Source organism: Somniosus microcephalus, chromosome 1, assembly GCF_052327205.1.
Source record: "Somniosus microcephalus isolate GS21.2 chromosome 1, FLI_Smic_1.0, whole genome shotgun sequence".
In the NCBI taxonomy this organism is placed as follows: Eukaryota; Metazoa; Chordata; class Chondrichthyes; order Squaliformes; family Somniosidae; genus Somniosus; species Somniosus microcephalus.
This window is the reverse complement of record NC_140987.1, coordinates 186,495,549-186,516,222: the sequence shown is the minus strand read 5'-3', so window position 1 is coordinate 186,516,222 and position 20,674 is coordinate 186,495,549. Positions and strand designations below refer to the sequence as shown.

At 41.5% G+C, this 20,674-nt stretch overlaps 1 protein-coding gene across 1 annotated transcript in view; it reads left to right on the top strand.

Moving 5' to 3' along the window:
• The window catches only part of lnpep (leucyl/cystinyl aminopeptidase), a 132,676-nt gene that overhangs the window by 78,548 nt on the left and 33,454 nt on the right, over positions 1-20,674 (top strand). Inside the window, exons 8-10 of the mRNA XM_085988124.1 lie at positions 4,957-5,088; positions 16,562-16,693; positions 20,019-20,191. Of these exons, the coding sequence (XP_085844250.1) occupies positions 4,957-5,088; positions 16,562-16,693; positions 20,019-20,191 (437 nt within the window). The remainder of the gene's footprint in view (positions 1-4,956; positions 5,089-16,561; positions 16,694-20,018; positions 20,192-20,674) is intronic.

The following is a 20,674-nucleotide window of genomic DNA, read 5'->3' as shown; positions in this document are numbered from 1 at the left end:
TAAAGGAAGTATGTGATCCTCTCCAGTGGTGCCATTGGCAGCCTCTGCAGCATTATTCTCCATGGAACTGCCAACTTCAAAATCAGTGGAGTCAGTCTGTTCAACCATGTTCTTCAGCATAGGGAAGGAAGGAGTGAGGCAGTGCGTTCAAAATTCAGAGAGCGGTGAGCAACATGCTTTGGAAATGCTTGAATATCAACCAGGTTCCATTTTTGTTGGATTCTAAAAGCATTTGACAAATATTTTATGTCATAGAATCTCTGGATTGAAAACTGGCATCACAATGTTTTTTCCCCACAGTGGAAGTGTGAAAAGGTTCCCAAAGTCCGTAATTAAAAACATAAAAAGAGGTTTTAATATTCTATGGAGAAAGTCATGGATAGCACGTTTAATGAGTTGGGCACAGGCAGGAAGGGAATGGGTGACCGCCAGGCAGAGTAGTAGGCGCAGGCAGGTAGTGCAGGGGTCCCCTGTGGCCATCCCCCTCTCAAACAGATATACCACTTTGGGTGTTGGGGGGGATGGCTTTGGATGTTGTTGGGGGGGATGGCTTATCGGGGGAAGACAGCAGCAGCCAACTTCCTGGCATCGTGGGTGGTTCTGCTGCACAGGACGGGAGGAAAAAGAGTGGGAGAGCTATAGTAATAGGGGATTCTGTTGTAAGGGGAATAGATAGGCGTCTCTCCGGCTGCAAACGAGACTCCAGGATGGTGTGTTGCCTCCCTGGTGCAAGGGTCAAGGATGTCTTGGAGTGGCTGCAGAGCATTTTGGAAGGGGAGGGTGAACAGCCAGTTGTCGTGGTGCATATAGGTAAAAACCAGGATGAGGTCCTAAAAGCTGAATATAGGGAGTTAGGAGGTAAATTAAAAAATAGGACCTCAAAGGTAGTAATCTCAGGATTGCTACCAGTGCCACGTGCTAGTCAGAGTAGAAATAGAAGGACATTTCAGAAGAATACGTGGTTAGAGGAATGGTGCAAGGGGGAGGGATTCAAATGCCTGGGACATTGGAACCGGTTCTGGGGAAGGTGGGACTAGTACAAACTGGACGGTTTGCACCTGGGCAGGACCGGGACCGATGTCCTAGGGGGAGTGTTTGCTAGTGCTGTTGGGGAGGGTTTAAACTAAAAAGGCAGGGGGTTGGGAAACTGTGCAGGGAGACAGAGGAAAGGGAAACAAGGATAGAAGCAAAAGACAGGAAGGAGAAAAGCAAAAGTCAGTCTGAGAAATCAAGGGTTTAAATCAAACATGGCCACAGTAAATAATAATTCTAAAAGGTCTGAGTGTTTTTAAAAAAAACAAGCCTGAAGGCTTTGTGTTTTAATGCGAGGAGAATTCGTAATAAGGTGGATGAATTAGTTGAGTAAATAGATGTAAATGGATATATGATTGGGATTATGGAAACATGGCTCCAGGGTGACCAAGGCTGGGAACTCAACATCCAGGGGTATTCAATATTCAGGAAAGACAGGCGAAAAGGAGGTGGGGTAGCATTGCTGATTAAAGAGGAGATTAACACAATTGTAAGGAAGGATATTAGATCTGATGATGTGGAATCTGTATGGGTAGAGCTGAGAAATACCATGGGGCAGAAAACGTTAGTGGGAGTTGTATACAGACCCCCAAACAGTAATGCAGAGGTTGGAGATGACATTAAATGGAAAATTAGAGACGCGTGCAATAAGGGCACAGCAGTTATCATGGGTGACTTAAATCTACATATAGATTGGGCTAACCAAATTAGTAACAATACTGTGGAGGAGGAATTCCTGGAGTGTATACAGGATGGTTTCCTGGACCAATATGTCGAGGAACCAACTAGAGATCAGGCCATCTTAGACTGGGTATTATGTAATGAGAAAGGAATAATTTGCAATCTTGTGTGACGTCCCTTGGGGCAGAGCGATCATATGATAGAATTCTTCATTAAGATGGAGAGTGAAGTAGTTGACTCAGAGACTAGGGTCCTGAATTTAAATAAAGGAAACTACGATGGTATGAGGCGTGAGTTGGGTAGGATTGATTGGGGAATGTTACTCAAAGGGTTGACTGTGGAAAGGCAATGGCAAACATTGAAAGATCGCATGGATGAACTACAGAATTTGTTCATCCTTGTTTGGCATAAAAATAAAACAAAAAAGGTGACTCAACCGTGGCTAACAAGGGAAATTAGGGATAGCATAACATCCAAGGAGAGGACATATAAATTGGCCAAAAAAGCAGTTAACCTGAGGATTGGGTGCAGTTTAGGATTCAGCAAAGGAGGACAAAGGGATCAATTAAGACGGGGAAAATAGAATATGAGAGTAAGCTTGCAGGGAACATAAAAACTGACTGTAAAAGCTTCTATAGATATGTGAAGAGAAAAAGATTGGTGAAGTCAAGCATAGGTCCCTTGCAATCAGAAACAGGGGAATTTATAATGGGGAACAAAGAAATGGCAGACCAATTAAATACATACTTTGGTTCTGTCTTCACAAAGGAGGACACAAATAACCTCCCAGAGATGCCAGGGAACATAGGGTCTAATGACAGGCTGGAACTGAATGAAATCAGTATTTGTAGGGCAATGGTGTTAGGGAAATTGACTGGATTGAAGGCTGATAAATCCCCAGGGCCTGATAATCTACATTCTAGGGTACTTAAAGAAGTGGCCCTAGAAATAGTAGATGCATTGCTGGTCATCTTCCAGAATTTATAGAATTTTGGAACAGTTCCCATGGATTGGAGGGTAGCTAATGTTACCCCACTATTCAAAAAAGGTGGTAGAGAGAAAATGGGGAATTATAGACCGGCAAGCCTGACATCAGTAGTGGGGAAAATGCTAGAATCCATTATAAAAGATGTAATAGCAGAGCACTTGGAAAACAGTGACGGGATCGGAAAAAATCAACATGGATTTACAAAAGGTAAATCGTGCTTGACTGATCTACTGGAATTTTTTGAGGATGTAACTGGTAGAATAGATAAGGGAGAACCAGTGGATGTGGTGTATTTGGACTTTCAGAAGGCTTTCGATAAGGTCTTGCATAAGAGATTAACGTGTAAAGTTAAGGCACATGGGATTGGGGGCAAGGTACTGACTTGGATCGAGAACTGGTTGGCAGACAGGAAGCAAAGAGTTGGAATAAACAAGTCTCTTTCCGAGTGGCAGGCAGTGACTAGTGGTGTACCGTAGGGATCGGTCCTAGGACCCCAGCTATTCACAATATAAATGATCTAGACGAGGGAACTAGATGTAATATCTCCAAGTTTGCAGATGACACAAAGCTGGGTGGGCGTGTGTGCTGTGAGGAGGATGCCGAGAAACTCCAGTATGATTTGGAGAAGTTGGGTGATTTGGCAGATGCAGTATAATGTGGATAAATGCGAGGTTATCCACTTTGGTGGCAAAAACAGGAAGGCAGATTATTATCTGAATGGCAATAGATTGGGAGAAGGGGAAGTGCAACGAGACCTGGGTGTCCTTGTGCACCAGTCGCTGAAGGTAAGCATGCAGGTGCAGCAGGTGGTTAAGAAAGCAAATGGTATGTTGGCCTTCGTAGCGAGAGGGTTCGAGTATAGGAACAAGGATGTCTTGCTGCAGTTGTACAGGGCCTTGGTGAGACCACACCTTGAGTATTGTGTGCAGTTTTGGTCGCCTTATCTGAGGAAGGATGTTCTTGCCATGGAGGGAGTGCAGCGAAGATTCACCAGGCTGATACCTGGGATGGCAGGAATGACATATGTGGAGAGATTAGTCGATTGGGCTTTTACTCCCTGGAGTTTAGAAGAATGAGAGGAGATCTCTTTGAAACTTATAAAATTCTAACAGGACTAGACAGACTAGATGCAGGAAGGATGTTCCCGATGGCGGGTGAGTCCAGAACCAGGGGTCACAGTCTAAGGATAAGGGGTAAGCCATTTAGGACAGAGATGAGGAGGAATTTCTTCACCCAGAGTGGTGAACCTGTGGAATTCTCTACCACAGAAGGCAGTTGAGGCCAATTCATTAAATATATTCAAGAAGGAGTTGGATATACAGGAAACTTTTTTTTTTATCCGGGACCGGCGTGGTGCCAGTTTATCCAAAAAGTCCGGATTACAGAGAGTTATAGTTAAAAGGTACGAGAGCTCTGTACACAGCAACAAATCCAGGCTTCCCTGTTGCTCAGCAACAGCTGCAGCAACCCTGGCCACTGACCAAGCGTCCCTGTTGCTTAGCAACAAGTGCAGAAACCCCCGATTACACAGCCACAGATCCAGGAATGGGCATTAATATTAAGAAAAACTTAACTGAACCTACTCCTGCATTTTGCCGGTTAACCGAGATTTCCGGTTGTTTGGGTGCCGGTAAATCGAGAGTTTCCTATATTTCTTAAGGCTAAAGGGATCAAGGGATATGGGGAGAAGGCAGGGACAGGGTACTGAGTTTGGATGATGAGCCATGATCTCCTTGAATGGCGGAGCAGGCTTGAGGGGCCGAATGGCCTACTCCTGCTCCCATCTACTATGTTTCTATGTAAATGTACAAAGATAATGTAAAGATAAAATACTTTTTAATGAAACAGTGGTTTCTCAATTGCTGCAACCATGGAAATGAAATCTTCTATGGTAAACAATCGATCCAGGATGTATAATGTAGGATGAAAGATCAGATCGATGTTGTGAATTTTGTGCAATTATTTTGGAGTGCGCGGAAGAAAGGGTCAGGCAAAAACTGGAGATGGGTAGGGTGCACGTGAGGAGAAATTGTACATTGTGTGGAAGAAATCGGCTTGATTAGCTGGCTTTTTTGTTCTGTGCTTTCTATGTTTTGTGATCACTGGAAATTATAGAATAAGTTTCAATGGTCCCATGCATTCAGCAGGGAGCTTTACTCAATAGAAGCATGGGTTGGGAATAGGGTTGCAACATAGTATCGCCGATTTCTAACTTTGATAAAGCACAAAATAAAAAGGAATTTATTTGTTTACAGGGTGACTGCTTTTTGCAAACTCGCTTCAGGGCAATGGAGAAGGACTCAATGAATTTGTCCCACCCGCTCTCCACTCCAGTTGAAACTGCTGAACAAATTGAAGAAATGTTTGATTCAATTTCATATGAAAAGGTACTTGAGTAAAGCCCATAATGACCCAGAAATTAGGTTCGGGGGCTTGCCGCGCGTGCAAGCCCCCGATGTGCACTTACCCGGCGCGCTGACATTTCAATCCTGGCCCACATTGCATTTCCTGTCACTGGCCCGCTTCAGGTCCTGCCGCGCTGTGCGTGCGTGACCCAGCGGCGTACTTAGTGCGATGAGCCGGCTGGGATCACGTGAGCACTGGGCAACCAATGGGAGGTTGCAAAAGTTCATTCATGAGTTTGATAGTAAGAACTGTCAAACTCATGAAAACTCCTGGCCCCAAAACACTACTTAAACTTGAAAGAAAATTTAAAAAAACATCGCACTACTTAAATGAACTATAAATAACTGCAAAAAACTATTTTAAACAATAATTTTAAATTTTGAAAAAAATTATTATATAAAAAATCGGGGCTAAAAATACACTTACCTTATTGTAAAGTCTTCAAAAGTAATGAACCTGTGGAAAAATTTTCTAATTTTACTTAATAGACCACTTACCTGTTAAAAGTAAGTACTTACGACTGCTTTTTTCACACGTAAAAATCGGAGTCTTTTCCCCACGGGCAACTCTTCAAAAAAAAAAAAAAAAAGGAAGTTCAGCGCACACGCGCTACCTGAAACCTCGCACGCGTTCCGCCTCTTAACCCCTTGGGTCAGAGGAGAGGAAATGCCGGTTTTCCCTGCATGCGCTGTGCATGCTGAAAACCGGCAATTCCTCCGGGCCCACGCGTGAGTACCCCGTCCGTACTCACGCGTTGGGACAGGAATTACTGGCCCAATATTTTTTTGGTATTAAAATTGTACATAAATTGTAGGTTTGCCTCCAGGTGGTAAGTAGTTCAAACCCAGTGATTCTACATGTGATGTTCTAGTGCGGTTGGACATTTAATGAGATTGGCAGCAAAGTATTTCTTTACAGGGAGGGAGAGAAGGTTAGAAGTCAATTTATAATGCCTTCGTCAACCTCTGGTTTTCTATGGCCATTTGTGAAACAGCAGATCCATGCATGCAGATCACTGTTTGCAGTGACTCAGAGTACACAACCTCACTATCGCGCTTAATGTCATGTTTGATTCTGAAATGAGCTCTACATCCTTGCCACTGCTGTTTGGTAGATCTGTCAGTGGGCCTGGGATTCTTCCCATCTGATTTCTAGATAACCCTGGAAGCTAGTTCCCAGTGAACAGGATGATCAGAGCTGGACAAGCAGCTTGAAAAGGCTCTGAAGACTTGGCTCTACCAACCTGCGCCGAAGCTCTCCAGACTTGGGCAGGTGGGATGTGTCTCAATGGAAGAGTGTGCATTCGTTACTGGGCAAACAAAAATCCAACATGCAAAGCATAGCAGTAAAACAAAGTTTCTTTGAATGGAAAGTGTAGTGCGTGGTATTCCACAGGGATCTCTGTTCAGACATTCTTAATTACTCTGTACATAAATAATGGCTTGATTTGGAGGATCTTAAAACGTGATGGATTTCCATGTGTGTCAGACACCCATCTGATCAAAAAAATGTAAAAGCAATCCCTCCTTGCCCAATTGTCTCCTCTCTTGAATCACTATTCTCCCCCACTGTCAAAACTGCTGTAATCCCCCTGTGTCTTAAAAAGACTACCCGTAAACTTGTGTCTTGTACACTGCACCTGAAATCATTATCTATCTAGGTCAATAGTAGCTCTTTGACCTTTGTGTCAGAAGCTTGTAGGTTTAAGCCGTATTCCAGGACTTGAGTACATAATCTAGACTTACAATTCAGTGCAGTATGAAGGGAGTACTGTATTGTCTGATGGATGAGATATTAAACTGAAGCCCTGTCTTCCCGCTCAGGTCGATGTAAAAGATACTACAGCAGTATTTTAGGAATGGCTGAGGACTTCTTCTGATGTCCTGGCCAATGTTTGCTCTTGACCAGCATCACCAAAAAAGTATCTGGTCATTCATCACATTGTTGTTTGTGGAACCTTGTGTGCAAATTCGCACAGCAAGTTCCCACACACAAACTTTCTTGGTTTAATCCCCTTCTTGCCACATCTGTCCCCACCATTAAAATCATCTTTAAAATGTAATACTTTAAATACATTTTTGTCACCTAACCACCACCTATTTGTGCTCGGTTCTAACATCCAACCGTAAAGCCATCTGGCACAATTTGCTAGGTTGATGGGTTGCTGCTGCAGCTACATTTAACTGAGATTAGCCCTTGAAATGCAACATCATTTCTGAGTTTCTTTTATTTAAAATCAGATGTTGACCAATGTGTGTCTCCAGCTGTTTGGGATCACTGGTTAAAAAGTAAAATTAATTTTGACTGATTTCAAGCACAAGCTCTGGAACAATGATATTTATTGTCTGGTGCTGATGCTTAATATGTAGGAATAGCCAGTGAAAGTAAAAATTAATATCACTCATAATAAATGTAATTTATGATACATATTTATAAATGATCACATCACTACCAGCCAACTGGGGGCAGACTTTGCATGTTTGAGAAACCCTGATCAAATCATTTGAAATGCTGTTGAGCTTGGATTACAACCATAGGCTACACAATTAGAAATAGCTGCCATCTGCTGGGAACAGCACAGAGCTTTCAAGAGCCAACCCAGTTGATGTGTTTGCTTTGTATTTCACTATTAACGAGTACAAAAGCTTTATTTTGTCCAAGCTTTATTATGTAGTTTTTGACCTTTCAATTCCCCAGGGCGGTTGCAGTGTGGGCGAGTGAGAAAGATGAATTCCCCCTATGGGTGGAATTGAAAGGTCAGCAGTAAGCCGGCTGTAACTAGGAAATGTGATCTCTTGTTTCTCTCCCCCTCCTCCCCTGAGGGCATCCTTGTATCTACTTGTCCACATCTACTTGTTAGTGAATCCCAACAATAGTGGAGGCACAGAAGCAGAAAACACTTGTCTTCAGAGTAACTTTGGTTGAATTCCAACTTGATCCTAGGAATTAAAGTCATTTGTTTTACTTCCCCCACCCTATTTTCTTTCCTCTCCTCTCTTTTTTCATGGAGGTGCTGACTCTTGCTAATCAATGGTTTCATGGGTGCCAGCAGCCCTCGGGTATCTTTCCCAAATGCTCATTCTACCTGTGTTTGCCTAGACCAGGATTGCTGGCAGATGGTGGAGGGCATCACCATGCCCCCACACATCCACTTTCCAGAAGGGTTCATGGTACTTTTTGGCTTTTTTTTACACCTTTCCCCAGCCTATATTTGTTTAATATAGGACTGCATAGACATTATAATCATGAAACACTTTTTTTATGCTGTTTGCTTATTGGATTTTAATATGAGTCATTTTTTCCCCCATAAATTTTGAATTTATATAAAATAGTTGCAATAGAACAATTCTAATGTAAAGTTGTATTCCTGCAGCTCATGGAATTGCTAACATGGCGATTCTACCACCGGTAATACCAGATAGAGGTATTTTAAAACAACATTCTCAGACTGGAGTGCATGTTGCCCTATCGCAGCAGCTGTTTCAGTGTAGGCAGGCCAAATTTAACTGGCTGCATGACCCCACCCACTTGCAACCTTAACATTTCTTGGGCAATGTGCGATATGAAGGCAGACAGGACCTCCGTTTAATGTCTCATCCCTCAGTACTGCACTGAATTGCCAGCCTAAATTATGTGTTCAAGTTTCTGGGGTATGGCTTGAACCCACAACCTTCTAACTAAAGAAGGCACTTAAACTAAAGGTAGATTAAGCACTAGGACCTGACTCTGCATTTGAAAATCCAGAAGGAAGTTAAAGAAGAAATAGAAGATGTCCTTACAATAGCTTTCCATAATACTGTGGAAAGAAAAATTGTGCCAACTGACTGGAGGATGAAAATGTGATTGCCCCCCCCCCCTTCATAAATGGAGACAAGGATAAGCTCGGAAATTATAAGCCAGTTAGTAATACTTTCCGTTGTTGGTAAATTACTAGAGTCTATGTTATGGGGTGAAATGACTAAGCACTTGGAGAAACACACGTTAATTGAAGCCAGTCACTGTGGATTTTAAAATGCAGATCGTACTTGACAAAACTTAGAGAATTTTTCAAAAAATAACAGGATGGATGAAGAAAATGCAGTGGATGTGGTTTACATGGATTTTTCAAAAAGCATTTGATTACAAGAGAATTAGGGAAAATATACTGGCACATGGAAGTGAGGAGAATCTTCCCACATGGATATAGACATGGTTGGAGCGCAGAAAGCAAAGCATAGCAGTAAAACAAAGTTTCTTCGAATGGAAAGTGTAGTGTGTGGTATTCCACAGGGATCTCTGTTCAGACATTCTTGTTTACTGTGTACATAAATAATTTGGACTTGGTAACTGAGGGAACAATATTGAAATTTGCTGATAGCGCTAAGTTTGTGCAATGCAGTGGGGGGGAGGAGTGGCAGGATATGGCATATTGTGGCAAAGATTGTGACGAATGCAGAAGGCCCGCAGGATGGACAGGTAGGTGGCAGATAAAGTCATTTTGAAAGTAAGAATAGGGAAATTAAATGAACCGTTTAATAAATTAAATTTTAAATGGAACAAAGCACAGAGGCAGATGCACAAGTCCTAGCAATGCAAGTAGATTAAGGTTATAAAGGAAAACTGTATCTAGAGGCATAGAATATGCAAGCAAGGAGGATAGTGTTGAATTTGTACAAGACTTCATTTAAGTCTCTTAAAATATCTTAGAAATTCTGAGTGGTTATGATAGGGTAAATAAAAGATTGTTTTCACTGGTTGGTCAGACAACATTAAGAGGGCACAGATTTAAAAGAATCACCAAACGAATTAAAGAGAAGATTCGAGTAACAAATAAGGGTGTTTAGAATTCGCTACTGCAAACAGTCCAAAAGTTCTTTTAAAATGGAATTAGATAGTCAGTTCAAAAAAATGAATATTAAATAGTATAGCAGACGAGCAGGGTTAAACCAGGTAGATAATTTGAAGAAAAACATGGGCATAGACTTCATTGGTTGAACGGTTTGTTTGTGCTGGAATATGCTGTGGTCCTGTATTTCACATCTGACAAACAATACAGTTCTTAAACATGTGCACAAGCAGGATAAGAGAGCGATAGAAACATAGAAGATAGGAGCAGGAGTAGGCCATTTGGTCCCTTGAGCCTGCTCCGCCATTCAGTGAGATCGTGGCTGATCATCCAAATTCAGTACCCTGTCCCTGCTTTCTCTCCATATCCCTTGATCCCTTTAGCTGTAAGAAATATATCTAACTCCTTCTTGAATATATTTAATGAATTGGCCTCTACTGCCACCTTTGGTAGAGAATTCCACAGGTTCACCAGTCTCTGGGTGAAGAAATTCCTCCTCATCTCTGTCCTAAATGGTTTACCCCTTATCCTTAGACTGTGACCCCTGGTTCTGGACTCCCTGGCCATTGGGAACATCCTTCCTGCATCTAGTCTGTCTAGTCCTGTTAGAATTTTATAAGTTTCAATGAGATCCCCTCTCATTCTTCTAAACTCCAGCGAGTATAAGCCCAATCGACCCAATCTCTCCTCGTACGTCATTCCTGCCATCCCAGGTATCAGCCTGGTGAATCTTCGCTGCACTCCCTCCATGGCAAGAACATCCTTCCTCAGATAAGGTGACCAAAACTGCACACAATACTCAAGGTGTGGTCTCACCAAGGCCCTGTACAACTGCAGCAAGACATCCTTGCTCCTGTACTCGAATCCTCTCGCTACAAAGGCCAACATACCATTTGCCGCCTTAACTGCCTGCTGCACCTGCATGCTTACCTTCAGCGACTGGTGCATAAGGACACCCAGGTCTCGTTGCACTTCCCCTTCTCCCAATCTATTGCCATTCAGATAATAATCTGCCTTCCTGTTTTTGACACCAAAGTGGATAACCTTGATCCACGTTATATTGCATCTGCCATGCTTCTGCCCAATCACCCAACCTGTCCAAATCATCCTGGAGTTTCTCGGCATCCTCCTCACAGCACACACACACACACACACAGCTTTGTGTCGCCTGCAAATTTGGAGATATTACATCTAGTTCCCTTGTCTAGATCATTAATATATATTGTGAATAGCTGGGGTCCAAGGACCGATCCCTGCGGTACCCCACTAGTCACTACCCGCCACTCGGAAAAAACCCGTTTATTCCAACTCTTTGCTTCCTGTCTGCCAACCAGTTCTCTATCCAAGTCAGTAACTTACCCCCAATCCCATGTGCTTTAACTTTACACGCTAATCTCTTATGCAGGACCTTCTCAAAAGCCTTCTGAAAGTCCAAATACACCACATCCACTGGTTCTCCCTTATCTATTTTACCAGTTACATCCTCAAAAGATTCCAGTAGATTAGTCAAACACGATTTACCCTTTGTAAATCCATGTTGACTTTGTCCGATCCTGTCACTGTTTTCCAAGTGCTCTGCTATTACATCTTTTATAATGGACTCTAGCATTTTCCCCACTACCGATGTCAGGCTTATCGGTCTATAATTCCCCGTTTTCTCTCTTGCCACCTTTTTTGAATAGTGGGGTAACATTAGCTACCCTCCAATCCATGGGTACTGTTCCAGAGTCTGTAGAATTTTGGAAGATGACCAGCAATGCTTCTACTATTTCTACAATCACCAAGTGTTTTTTTTAATTCATTCTATGGATGTGGGTGTCACTGCCAATTTATCGCCCATTCCTAGTTGCCCTGAGAAGCTGGTGATGCAACTGAGTGGCACCAGAAATGCTTCCATTAGTACGCTGATCAATTTTAGGTGGTGCACCAGCCTCTCAATATAGCCAGGATTCAAAAACCTGCTATTACTGACAGAAAAAGAAAGACTTGGCATTTATATAATGCCTTTCACGACATCGGGACATACAAACATAGGAGCAGGAGTAGGCCATTCGGCCCTTCGAGCCTGCTCTGCCATTCAGTATGATCATGGCTGATCCTCTATCTCAATGCTATATTCCCGCTCTCTCCCCATACCCCTTGATGCCTTTTGTGTCTAGAAATATATCTGTCTCCTTCATAAATATATTCAGTGACTTGGCCTCCACAGCCTTCTGCGGTAGAGAATTCCACAGGTTCACCACCCTCTTGAGTGAAGGAATTTCTCCTCATCTCAGTCCTAAATGTCCTACCCCATATCCTGAGACTGTGACCCCTCGTTCTAGGCCTCCCAGCCAGGGGAAACATTGTCCCTGCATCCAGTCTTTCTAGCCCTGTCAGAATTTTATATGTTTCAATGAGATCCCCTCTCATTCTTCTAAACTATAGTAAATACAGGCCTAGTCGACCCAATCTCTCCTCATACGACAGTCCTGCCATCCCAGGAATCGGTCTGGTGAACCTTCGCTGCACTCCCTCTATGGCAAGTATATCCTTTCTTGGGTAAGGAGACCAAAACTGCAGGTGTGGTCTCACCAAGGCCCTGTACAACTGTAATAAGACATCCTTGCTCCTATACTCAAATCCTCTTGCAATGAAGGCCAACATACCATTTGCCTTCCTAACTGCTTGCTGCATCTGCATGTTTGCTTTCAGTGATGGGTGTACAAGGACACCCAGGTCCCTTTGTACATCAGCATTTCCCAATCTATCACCATTTAAATAATACTCTGCCTTTCTGTTTTTCCTACCGAAGTGGACAACTTCACATTTATCCACATAATACTGCATCTGCCATGTATTTGCCCACTCATTCAACTTGTCTAAATCGCCTTGAAGCCTCTTTGCATCCTCCTCACAACTTTCAATCCCACCTAGTTTCGTGTCGTCAGCAAACTTGGAAATATTACATTTGGTTCCCTCATCCAAATCATTCATATATATTGTGAATAGCTGGGGCCCAAGCACTGATCCCTGCGGTATCCCTAGTCACAGCCTGAAGGGATAATTACTAGTCCTAGCCCTTTTCGGGCTACCCCGGATCAGGCGTATTCCCCAGATGTTCACCTTCAACTAAAGTTAGAGATAGCCGAATTCTATAAGACACTTAATTGGGTCTGAAGGTCCAGGCTATCTCTCCCTAAAGGAAAGGAATGACTTGAAGATGTTACCATCCTCCAGATAGCACTTTTAATAAGTTTAACTAGACTGTAACCTTCCGGATATTATGAGGGTCCGGAACCCCTCCCACCACTTTCTTCCCCCCCCCCCCCCCCCCCAGAATTCTGCAACTCCTCTCAAAAGAGTGTACAGAGATTGAGTTCGCGAGTTTGATACAGAAATACTATGAGACAATTCTAAAAATATATAGATTTATTAAAGAACCGACATGCAGCTAACCGCTGGTGATTCAATTGCAACTTTAACAGTTCAAAATACAAATAGCTTACATTTCTTATTCTCGGAGATCCTTATTCTCAAATCATAACTTCATTACATTTTTTACATTATTATTTCTAATCCAGGATATCCACCAAAAATCAAATAAGAGTACCTTTTGACCCTGAGACTCAGAGTTAATAACTTAGAGCCTGCCTCTGAAGTTGAGAATTGCTTGCCCCTTCCAGCGACTTCTGACTTCCTATCTGAAAGTTCCATATTTTATACTCTTTTTGCAGTGGTATATCCTTTGAAGTTTTCTGCTGATGTAAGCTAATTATCTCTAGTCATTCTTTCTGTTGACTTCTTTCTAATCTTACTGTCAGTTCAGCTGTTAACTTGCAGAATCTTGTCTCTACCTTTTTAGGTGTTCAGATTTTATCATAAAAATGGTCATGACAGATATATCTATTTGATGCCATTCTTACAAAGTTCTTTCATTCAATTTCTAAATCACCTTCGCTGGTTGAAAGCAGACGTCGTGTCTCCTAACTGTTCTATTTTCAACACAAAACACAATGTGATTGCTTGGTGCATTTATTGAAGTCATATTTACAAAGTCTTCTGTTTGTACCTTTTACAATATGTAAATCTAAAACACTTTAACTAGGTTGTTCTATGCATTTCTTAACTACTTCAATTGGTTTTATTAAGAATTGTCTCCTGTCTTTCATTTGATGTTACTTTTACAAAGGCACATGTTTTTTTAATGTTCTGTGTTTCTGTTTGAAGTGTTAGTTTTTAACACTTTAAACTGGGTATAGTATTGTGTTTCTCCCAAACTGCAGACATTCTGGAAGCAACTCTTTGCTTCTTCAATAGGGCCATTGTTTTAGTATTAACAACCAATTCCCATTTCAAAAGCTTGTATGGTGTTTACAGCTTTGTGTTAACACTTCATCTTATTTCAGAAGCCTGTATTTCTGTTTACAGCTTGTCGTTGAGGCTTTTTAGATTTTTAAACCCAGTTTATCATGTTTTAATAAAGTCAGAATTCTGTTCATAGGATGGTGTATCATTCTGAAATATGGCTATTCCTTTACACGCCTGCCACCCCGAAAAAGACCCATTTATTCCTACTCTTTGTTTCCTGTCTGTTAACCAATTTTCAATCCATGCCAGTATATTACCCCCAATCCCATGTGCTTTAATTTTGCACACTAACCTCTTATGTGGGACTTTATCAAGGCCTTCTGAAAATCCAAATACACCACATCCACTGGTTCTCCCTTATCTATTCTACCAGTTACATCCTCAAAAAACTCCAGTAGGTTTGTCACATGATTTCTCTTTCATAAATCCATGTTGACCTTGTCTAATCTCGTTGATATTTTCTAAGTGTCCTGTTATCACGTCCTTTATAATAGACTAGCATTTTCCCTACTACTGATGTTAGGCTAACCAGTCTGTAGTTCCCTGTTTTCTCTCTTCCCTTTTTTAAATAGTGGGGTTACATTTGCCACCCTCCAATCTGCAGGAACTGTTCCATAATCTATAGAATTTTAGAAGATGACAACCACTGCATCCACTATTTCCATGGCTGCCTCTTTTAGTACTCTGGGTGCAGATTATCAGGCCCTGGGGCTTTATCAGCTTTCAGTCCCATTAATTTATCTAGCACTTTTTTACTAATAATTTCCTTTTAATTCCTCCTTCTCACTAGACCCTTGGTTCCCTAGCATTTCTGGGAAGTTATTTGTGTCCTCTTCCGTGAAGACAGAACCAAAGTATTTGTTTAATTGCTCTGCCATTTCTTTGTTCCCCATTATAAATTCTCCTGTTTCTGACTAAGGGAACGACATTTGTCTTCACTAATCTTTTTCTTTTTACATACTTGTAGAAGCTTTTACAATCTGCTTTTATGTTCCTTGCAAGTTTACTCTCATACTCTATTTTTCCCCTCTTAATCAATCTCTTGGTCCTTTTTTGCTGAACTCTAAACTGCTCCCAATCCTCAGGCTTGCTACCTTTTCTGGCAACTTTATATGACTCCTCTTTGGATCTAATACTATCCTTAATTTCTTTTGTTAGCCATGGTTGGGACGCTTTTCCTTTTGTGTTTTTGCGCCAGAAAAGAATATATAACTGTTGCAATTCATGCATTCATTCCTTAAATGTTAGCCATTGCCTATCCATTGTCATGCCTTTTAATGAAGCTCCCCAATCCATCATAGCCAACTCACTTCTCATACCTTCATAGTTTCCTTTGTTTAGATTTAGGACCCTAGTTTCGGATTGGACTTCTTCAAAGCGCTTTCCAGCCAAAGAAGTACTTTTGAAATAGTCACTGTTGTAATGTAGGAAGTGCGCAGCAAGCTCCTACAAACAGCAATGTGATCATGACCAGATAATCTGTTTTTTGTGATGTTGATTGAGGGATAAATATTAGGGATAAATATTGGCCTGCTCTTCAAAATAGTGGCATGGGATCTTTTACGTCCACCTGAGAGCAGGCAGGGCCTCAGTTTAACGTATCATCTGAAAGATGGCACCTTCAGCAGTGCAGCACTCCCTCCGTACTGCACTGGAGTGTCAGCCTGGATTTTTGTGCTCAAGTCTACGGAGTGGGAAATAACAACAAAAAATGCTGGAAAAACTCAGCAGGTCAGGCAACATCCGTGGAGAGAAATTTGAGTTGACGTTTCGGGTTTGACCCTTCTTCAAAGAAGGGTCAAACCCGAAACGTCAACTCAAATTTCTCTCCACGGATGTTGCCTGACCTGCTGAGTTTTTCCAGCATTTTCTGTTGTTATTTCGGATTTCCAACATCTGCAGTATTTTGCTATCGTACTAGTCTACGGAGTGGGACTTGAACCCACAACCTTCTGACTCCGTCCTTGTGTATTTTAAGACCTTCTCCACACAGCACTGTAACTGGGTCATTTATGTTTTTCAGGAAAGCTGTCATTAAGTCTCCAACTGAATTTCAGTATTGAATTACTTTGCTGTTAATTGCAGTCTCTGCTAGTCAGAACAATAGAAACATTGAAGTGTTTACAAACCCACACAAGTGAAAAGATACTGCTTTGAGCTTGCAACTGCAGTTAAGAATGGTGGAATTCTGTAAATTCCAACTGTTTCAGAATCAAAACAATTTGCATTTCAAGAAAGACATTCAAAATGAAAAACAATCTTCTCCCTTTCTCCTTCAGGGGGCTTCCATTCTGTTGATGTTGAAGAACTTCCTTAATGAAACAGTTTTCCAGCAAGGGATTGTGAGATACTTGAATGAACATATGTATGGGAATGCTAAAAATGAAGACTTGTGGAACAGTATTGCTAAAGTATGTATCCTTATCTTAATATTTATTGTAAATTCAGACTAAATATTTTGACCTTTTCAGATGCAGTTGTAGATATTATGAAACAATATTGGTCCAGAATTTGCTGCCAAAATATTGGCGAGTTTTATGTGCGCCATTACTAATGTGTAAATCGTCCAGCAACTTGTGTCGAGGAAGAGATACCCCTTGAATTGCAAATCGGCACAAGTTGCTGGACAATTTGCGCAGCTCTACCGTTGGCTCCCACGAAACTGGCAACTTGTCCTCAATCTCTCCATGAGTTTTATGAAGTTGCTGCATTTGCGCATTAATTAACAATTAGATTTGCTGCAGAAAGTTACGTAAGAGCAGAAGTACCTTTTTAATGAGATTTATGTTTCATCTGTCCGAATAACTCCTTATGTGGCTAGTGTCATTTTGTTTGATAATGCACCTGTGAAGCACCTGGGAATGTTTTACAGGAAACTTTTTTTTTTATCCGGGACCGGCGTGGTGCCGGTTGATCAAAAAGTCCGGATTACAGAGAGGTATACTTATCAAGGTACGAGAGCCCCGTACACGGCCACAGGTGCAGGAGCCCCGGTTACACGGCACTTGTGCAGGAGTCCCGGTTACACTGCTACAGATCCAGGAGTCCCTGTTGCACGGCCACAGGTGCAGGAACCCCGGTTACATGGCCACAGATCCAGGAACCCCGGTTACATGGCCACAGGTGCAGGAACCCCGGTTACATGGCCACTAATATATAGTAAAACTTACCTGAACCTACTCCTGAATTTTGCCGGTTGAGAGATTTCTGGATATTTAGGTGCCGGTTAAAAGAGAGTCCCTGTATTATGTTATGGGCGCTATATAAATGCAAGTTGTTAGATTTTTAAAAAAAAATTTAAAATAAAAAAAAATCTATCTTTTCCTTTGTCTCTTTTTTCCTCCCTTACTTAATCCAATCTTCCTTTCCCTCTCTATTTCTCTTTCTGTACCTGATTTACCCACTTTAATTCACCTTCTGTCTTTTTTCTCAATCCTTAAATCTCATTGGTTAAGGATATACACTGTTGGACCCGTTGTTCATTAAGGTCCCAGATGTCTCGCACTTCCATCACCTTACAGGGAAAACATTTTTCAAGCTGAAGGGTGAGCGAATAACTATTAGGACACACCCTGTGATGCCCTGCTCCAGCAAATTCTGGGCCATTATTTAGTATGTAAAGTATCTAAATGACTGTAGATAAGAACTAAGCCATGTCTGCATATAATTGCTCAAGGTGCCTGCTGAGGGATTTGGTAAATCAGATTAATATCTATTTTTCACCTCTCAAAAGGTCATACTAGTGTAGACAGGATTAAACTCTGCAGTTGCCAATGACTGGTAATGGTGAGAAAATAAATAAGGTGTAGTAGTCTGTCTAGTTTACATCATCAAATACTCCTGCAATATTTTCTCAGAGAAAAGAAAGATTGCATTTATATAGTGCCTTTCACATCCTCGGACTATCCCAAAGTGCGTCACATAAAATGAATTCCCTTTTGCAGTTGCTGTTTTGTAGGCAAACGTGGCCACCAGTTTTTCCACAGCAAGGCCCCACAAACAGTAAATGACCAGTTCATCTCTTTTGGTTATATTAGTTGAGGGATAAATGTTGCCCAGGGCACAAAGGAAAGCTCCCTTGCTCCTCTGTCTGTTCAGGAAGATCCCACTGCACTATCCAGACAGGATCTCCCTTTAACATCTCACCTGAAAGACAAAGAATGCAGCAGCCCCCTCAGTACTGCACAGATGTGTCGGCCTAGATCATTTAGTGAAAACTTTTGCAGAAAGGGGATGTGGTACTAGGTTGAAAATGTTAAAGTACTTGCACCTTGCAAGGTGACTCTGTGGCAGGGGAGGGGTGGGTGGTGCACATCTAGTTCTACCAATCTATCCCATTTCAATTCTAGCAATTATTTGCAATGTATTTGGAGGGAGAGTGAGAAATGTTCTATTAAGATTTCCCCCCATCTTAATACTTCTGAAAAAAGACACCACACCAATCATGTGTAGAGAGAAGTGGGCAGGTGTGTTTTTCAATTTTGTAATCTTTACTGAGGTAAATGTCTTGTAATTCATATATTCCATTTATATATAATGTATTAAACCCTTCTGTTAAAGAGTTTAGGACTGACGAAGATGGTTGCCTGATAAAAGTTCAAATGTTAAACCAGCTCAACAGTTCAAGATGAATTGCCTGAATTTAAAGAGCATCTCTTTCTCCCCACCCACCCCAACCAAAACCGATAAATTAAGTGTTATTTAGGATATCTCCTATATATTCCACTTTGCTGGCCAAAAAAGACCCTGCTTTCCTTTGGTCTTTTAAGTAAACTGACCTTAGCTGCAGTGATAGGAGTGTTCCAACTGCTCTGTACTCCTTGGCTGGAGGTGGGGGATATGCAGGCTTCCTGCTCCTTGCCACTATCCAACAAACCCTGTAGGAAATGTGCTTGTGCGCATATCGTGTATGGAAGGTGTTGGGCTCGCCTGTAATGCCTGCCATCCCTATTGAATAGCCTGATGATGCTGGCTGTTGAGCCTGATGAAGAATGGTGGTTTGAGTGTGCATGTGGAGCCATAAGTCTACACGAGTCACTGTACTGCAGGAGGAAAAAAATATAACCATCCACAGGCCTCCACATGCTAGCATAGGTATTCATGGCTGCCAGTCTTGGTGAATTTAGCAGTTTTGTCTTCAGGTTGCAACCTGCGCATTGGGATCCAGCAGTGCTAGCATGGGTCTTACATGGTGCACAAGCAGCTTCTGTGAACTGGAAAAGGTCTGCACAGATGCCAAATGAATGAAAATTAAAATTCCACAAAAGATGTTATTGTTTAAGTACTTTGTAAAAAGGGTCTGGATTGTGAAGGTTTTTTTTTTAATTGTAATTTTGTCCACAAGCTAGCTGACAAATCTGTGAGAAACCACTGTAATGCTATGGTGCTATTGAATTCAGTTGTTGGTATTATTGTGCATTCTCAGTACTAGAAACTGCATTAAACTAACTCTATCCCAATCGAGCTTAGTTCTTTGGTGTCCAAAATATGGAGCTTGAGGACTCCAGTTTTGTTCATAAATTGGCTTGATTTACTTGGGGTCATTTTTTTAATTGTATTTATCAAATTACAAATATTGCACCAGCAACTAGTCTTTGTACAAGCAAGAAGTTAAAATAATAAATGCATTTTCTTTCAATATTTATACTGTATGCTGCTGGTAGATAACTAATCTTCAGCTGAGAAACCTGACTGTGATTTGGCCTAATCTCTCAGTACATTGTATTTATTTCACAGGTTAAAAGTGTAGATTTAAATATGAAAGAAATGATGAAAACTTGGACACTGCAGACAGGGTTCCCAGTGATCACTGTTAAATTAGATTCAACTGCTAATAAAATTCACCTCAGTCAAGAACGTTTCCTCAGGATCTCCATTTCACAGGATCCATCAACCTCACCCGATTCCAGGTACAACTGGTGCAATTCCTGAAAATTTTACAGTGATATTGAAGATTCAAAATCTGTCTTCTGCCTTTGAGCTCCTCAAGTGAAGAGCTTGTGTAAGAAACTTTTATCAAGTGCTATTCTAATTCTACTGCTACTCTAAATTGACCAGTAGGGAACTTGGCATTGTAGGTTTTTATGTCACTGTTTTCAAACAAGCATCTCTGCCCCCTGCCAATAACATGCTATAGTTTTACTGGCAAAATAAAGCATATAAACACAGAGGTTGAAGTGTTTACTATTTTCTCATGAATCTAGACCTGGAAAGTGGGGGAGGGGAGTTTGGTAGCAAAGTAAATAAATGCACTACACTATCTATAAATGCTTGGATCTGGGTTTGAATAAGATTCAGACTGAAACAATAAGTCTTTCAGTTGGTTGTAGGTGAACTGAGTGAGTTTGGTCATTCATGACCCATGTGGATTCAGATTCAGATTAGATTTATTT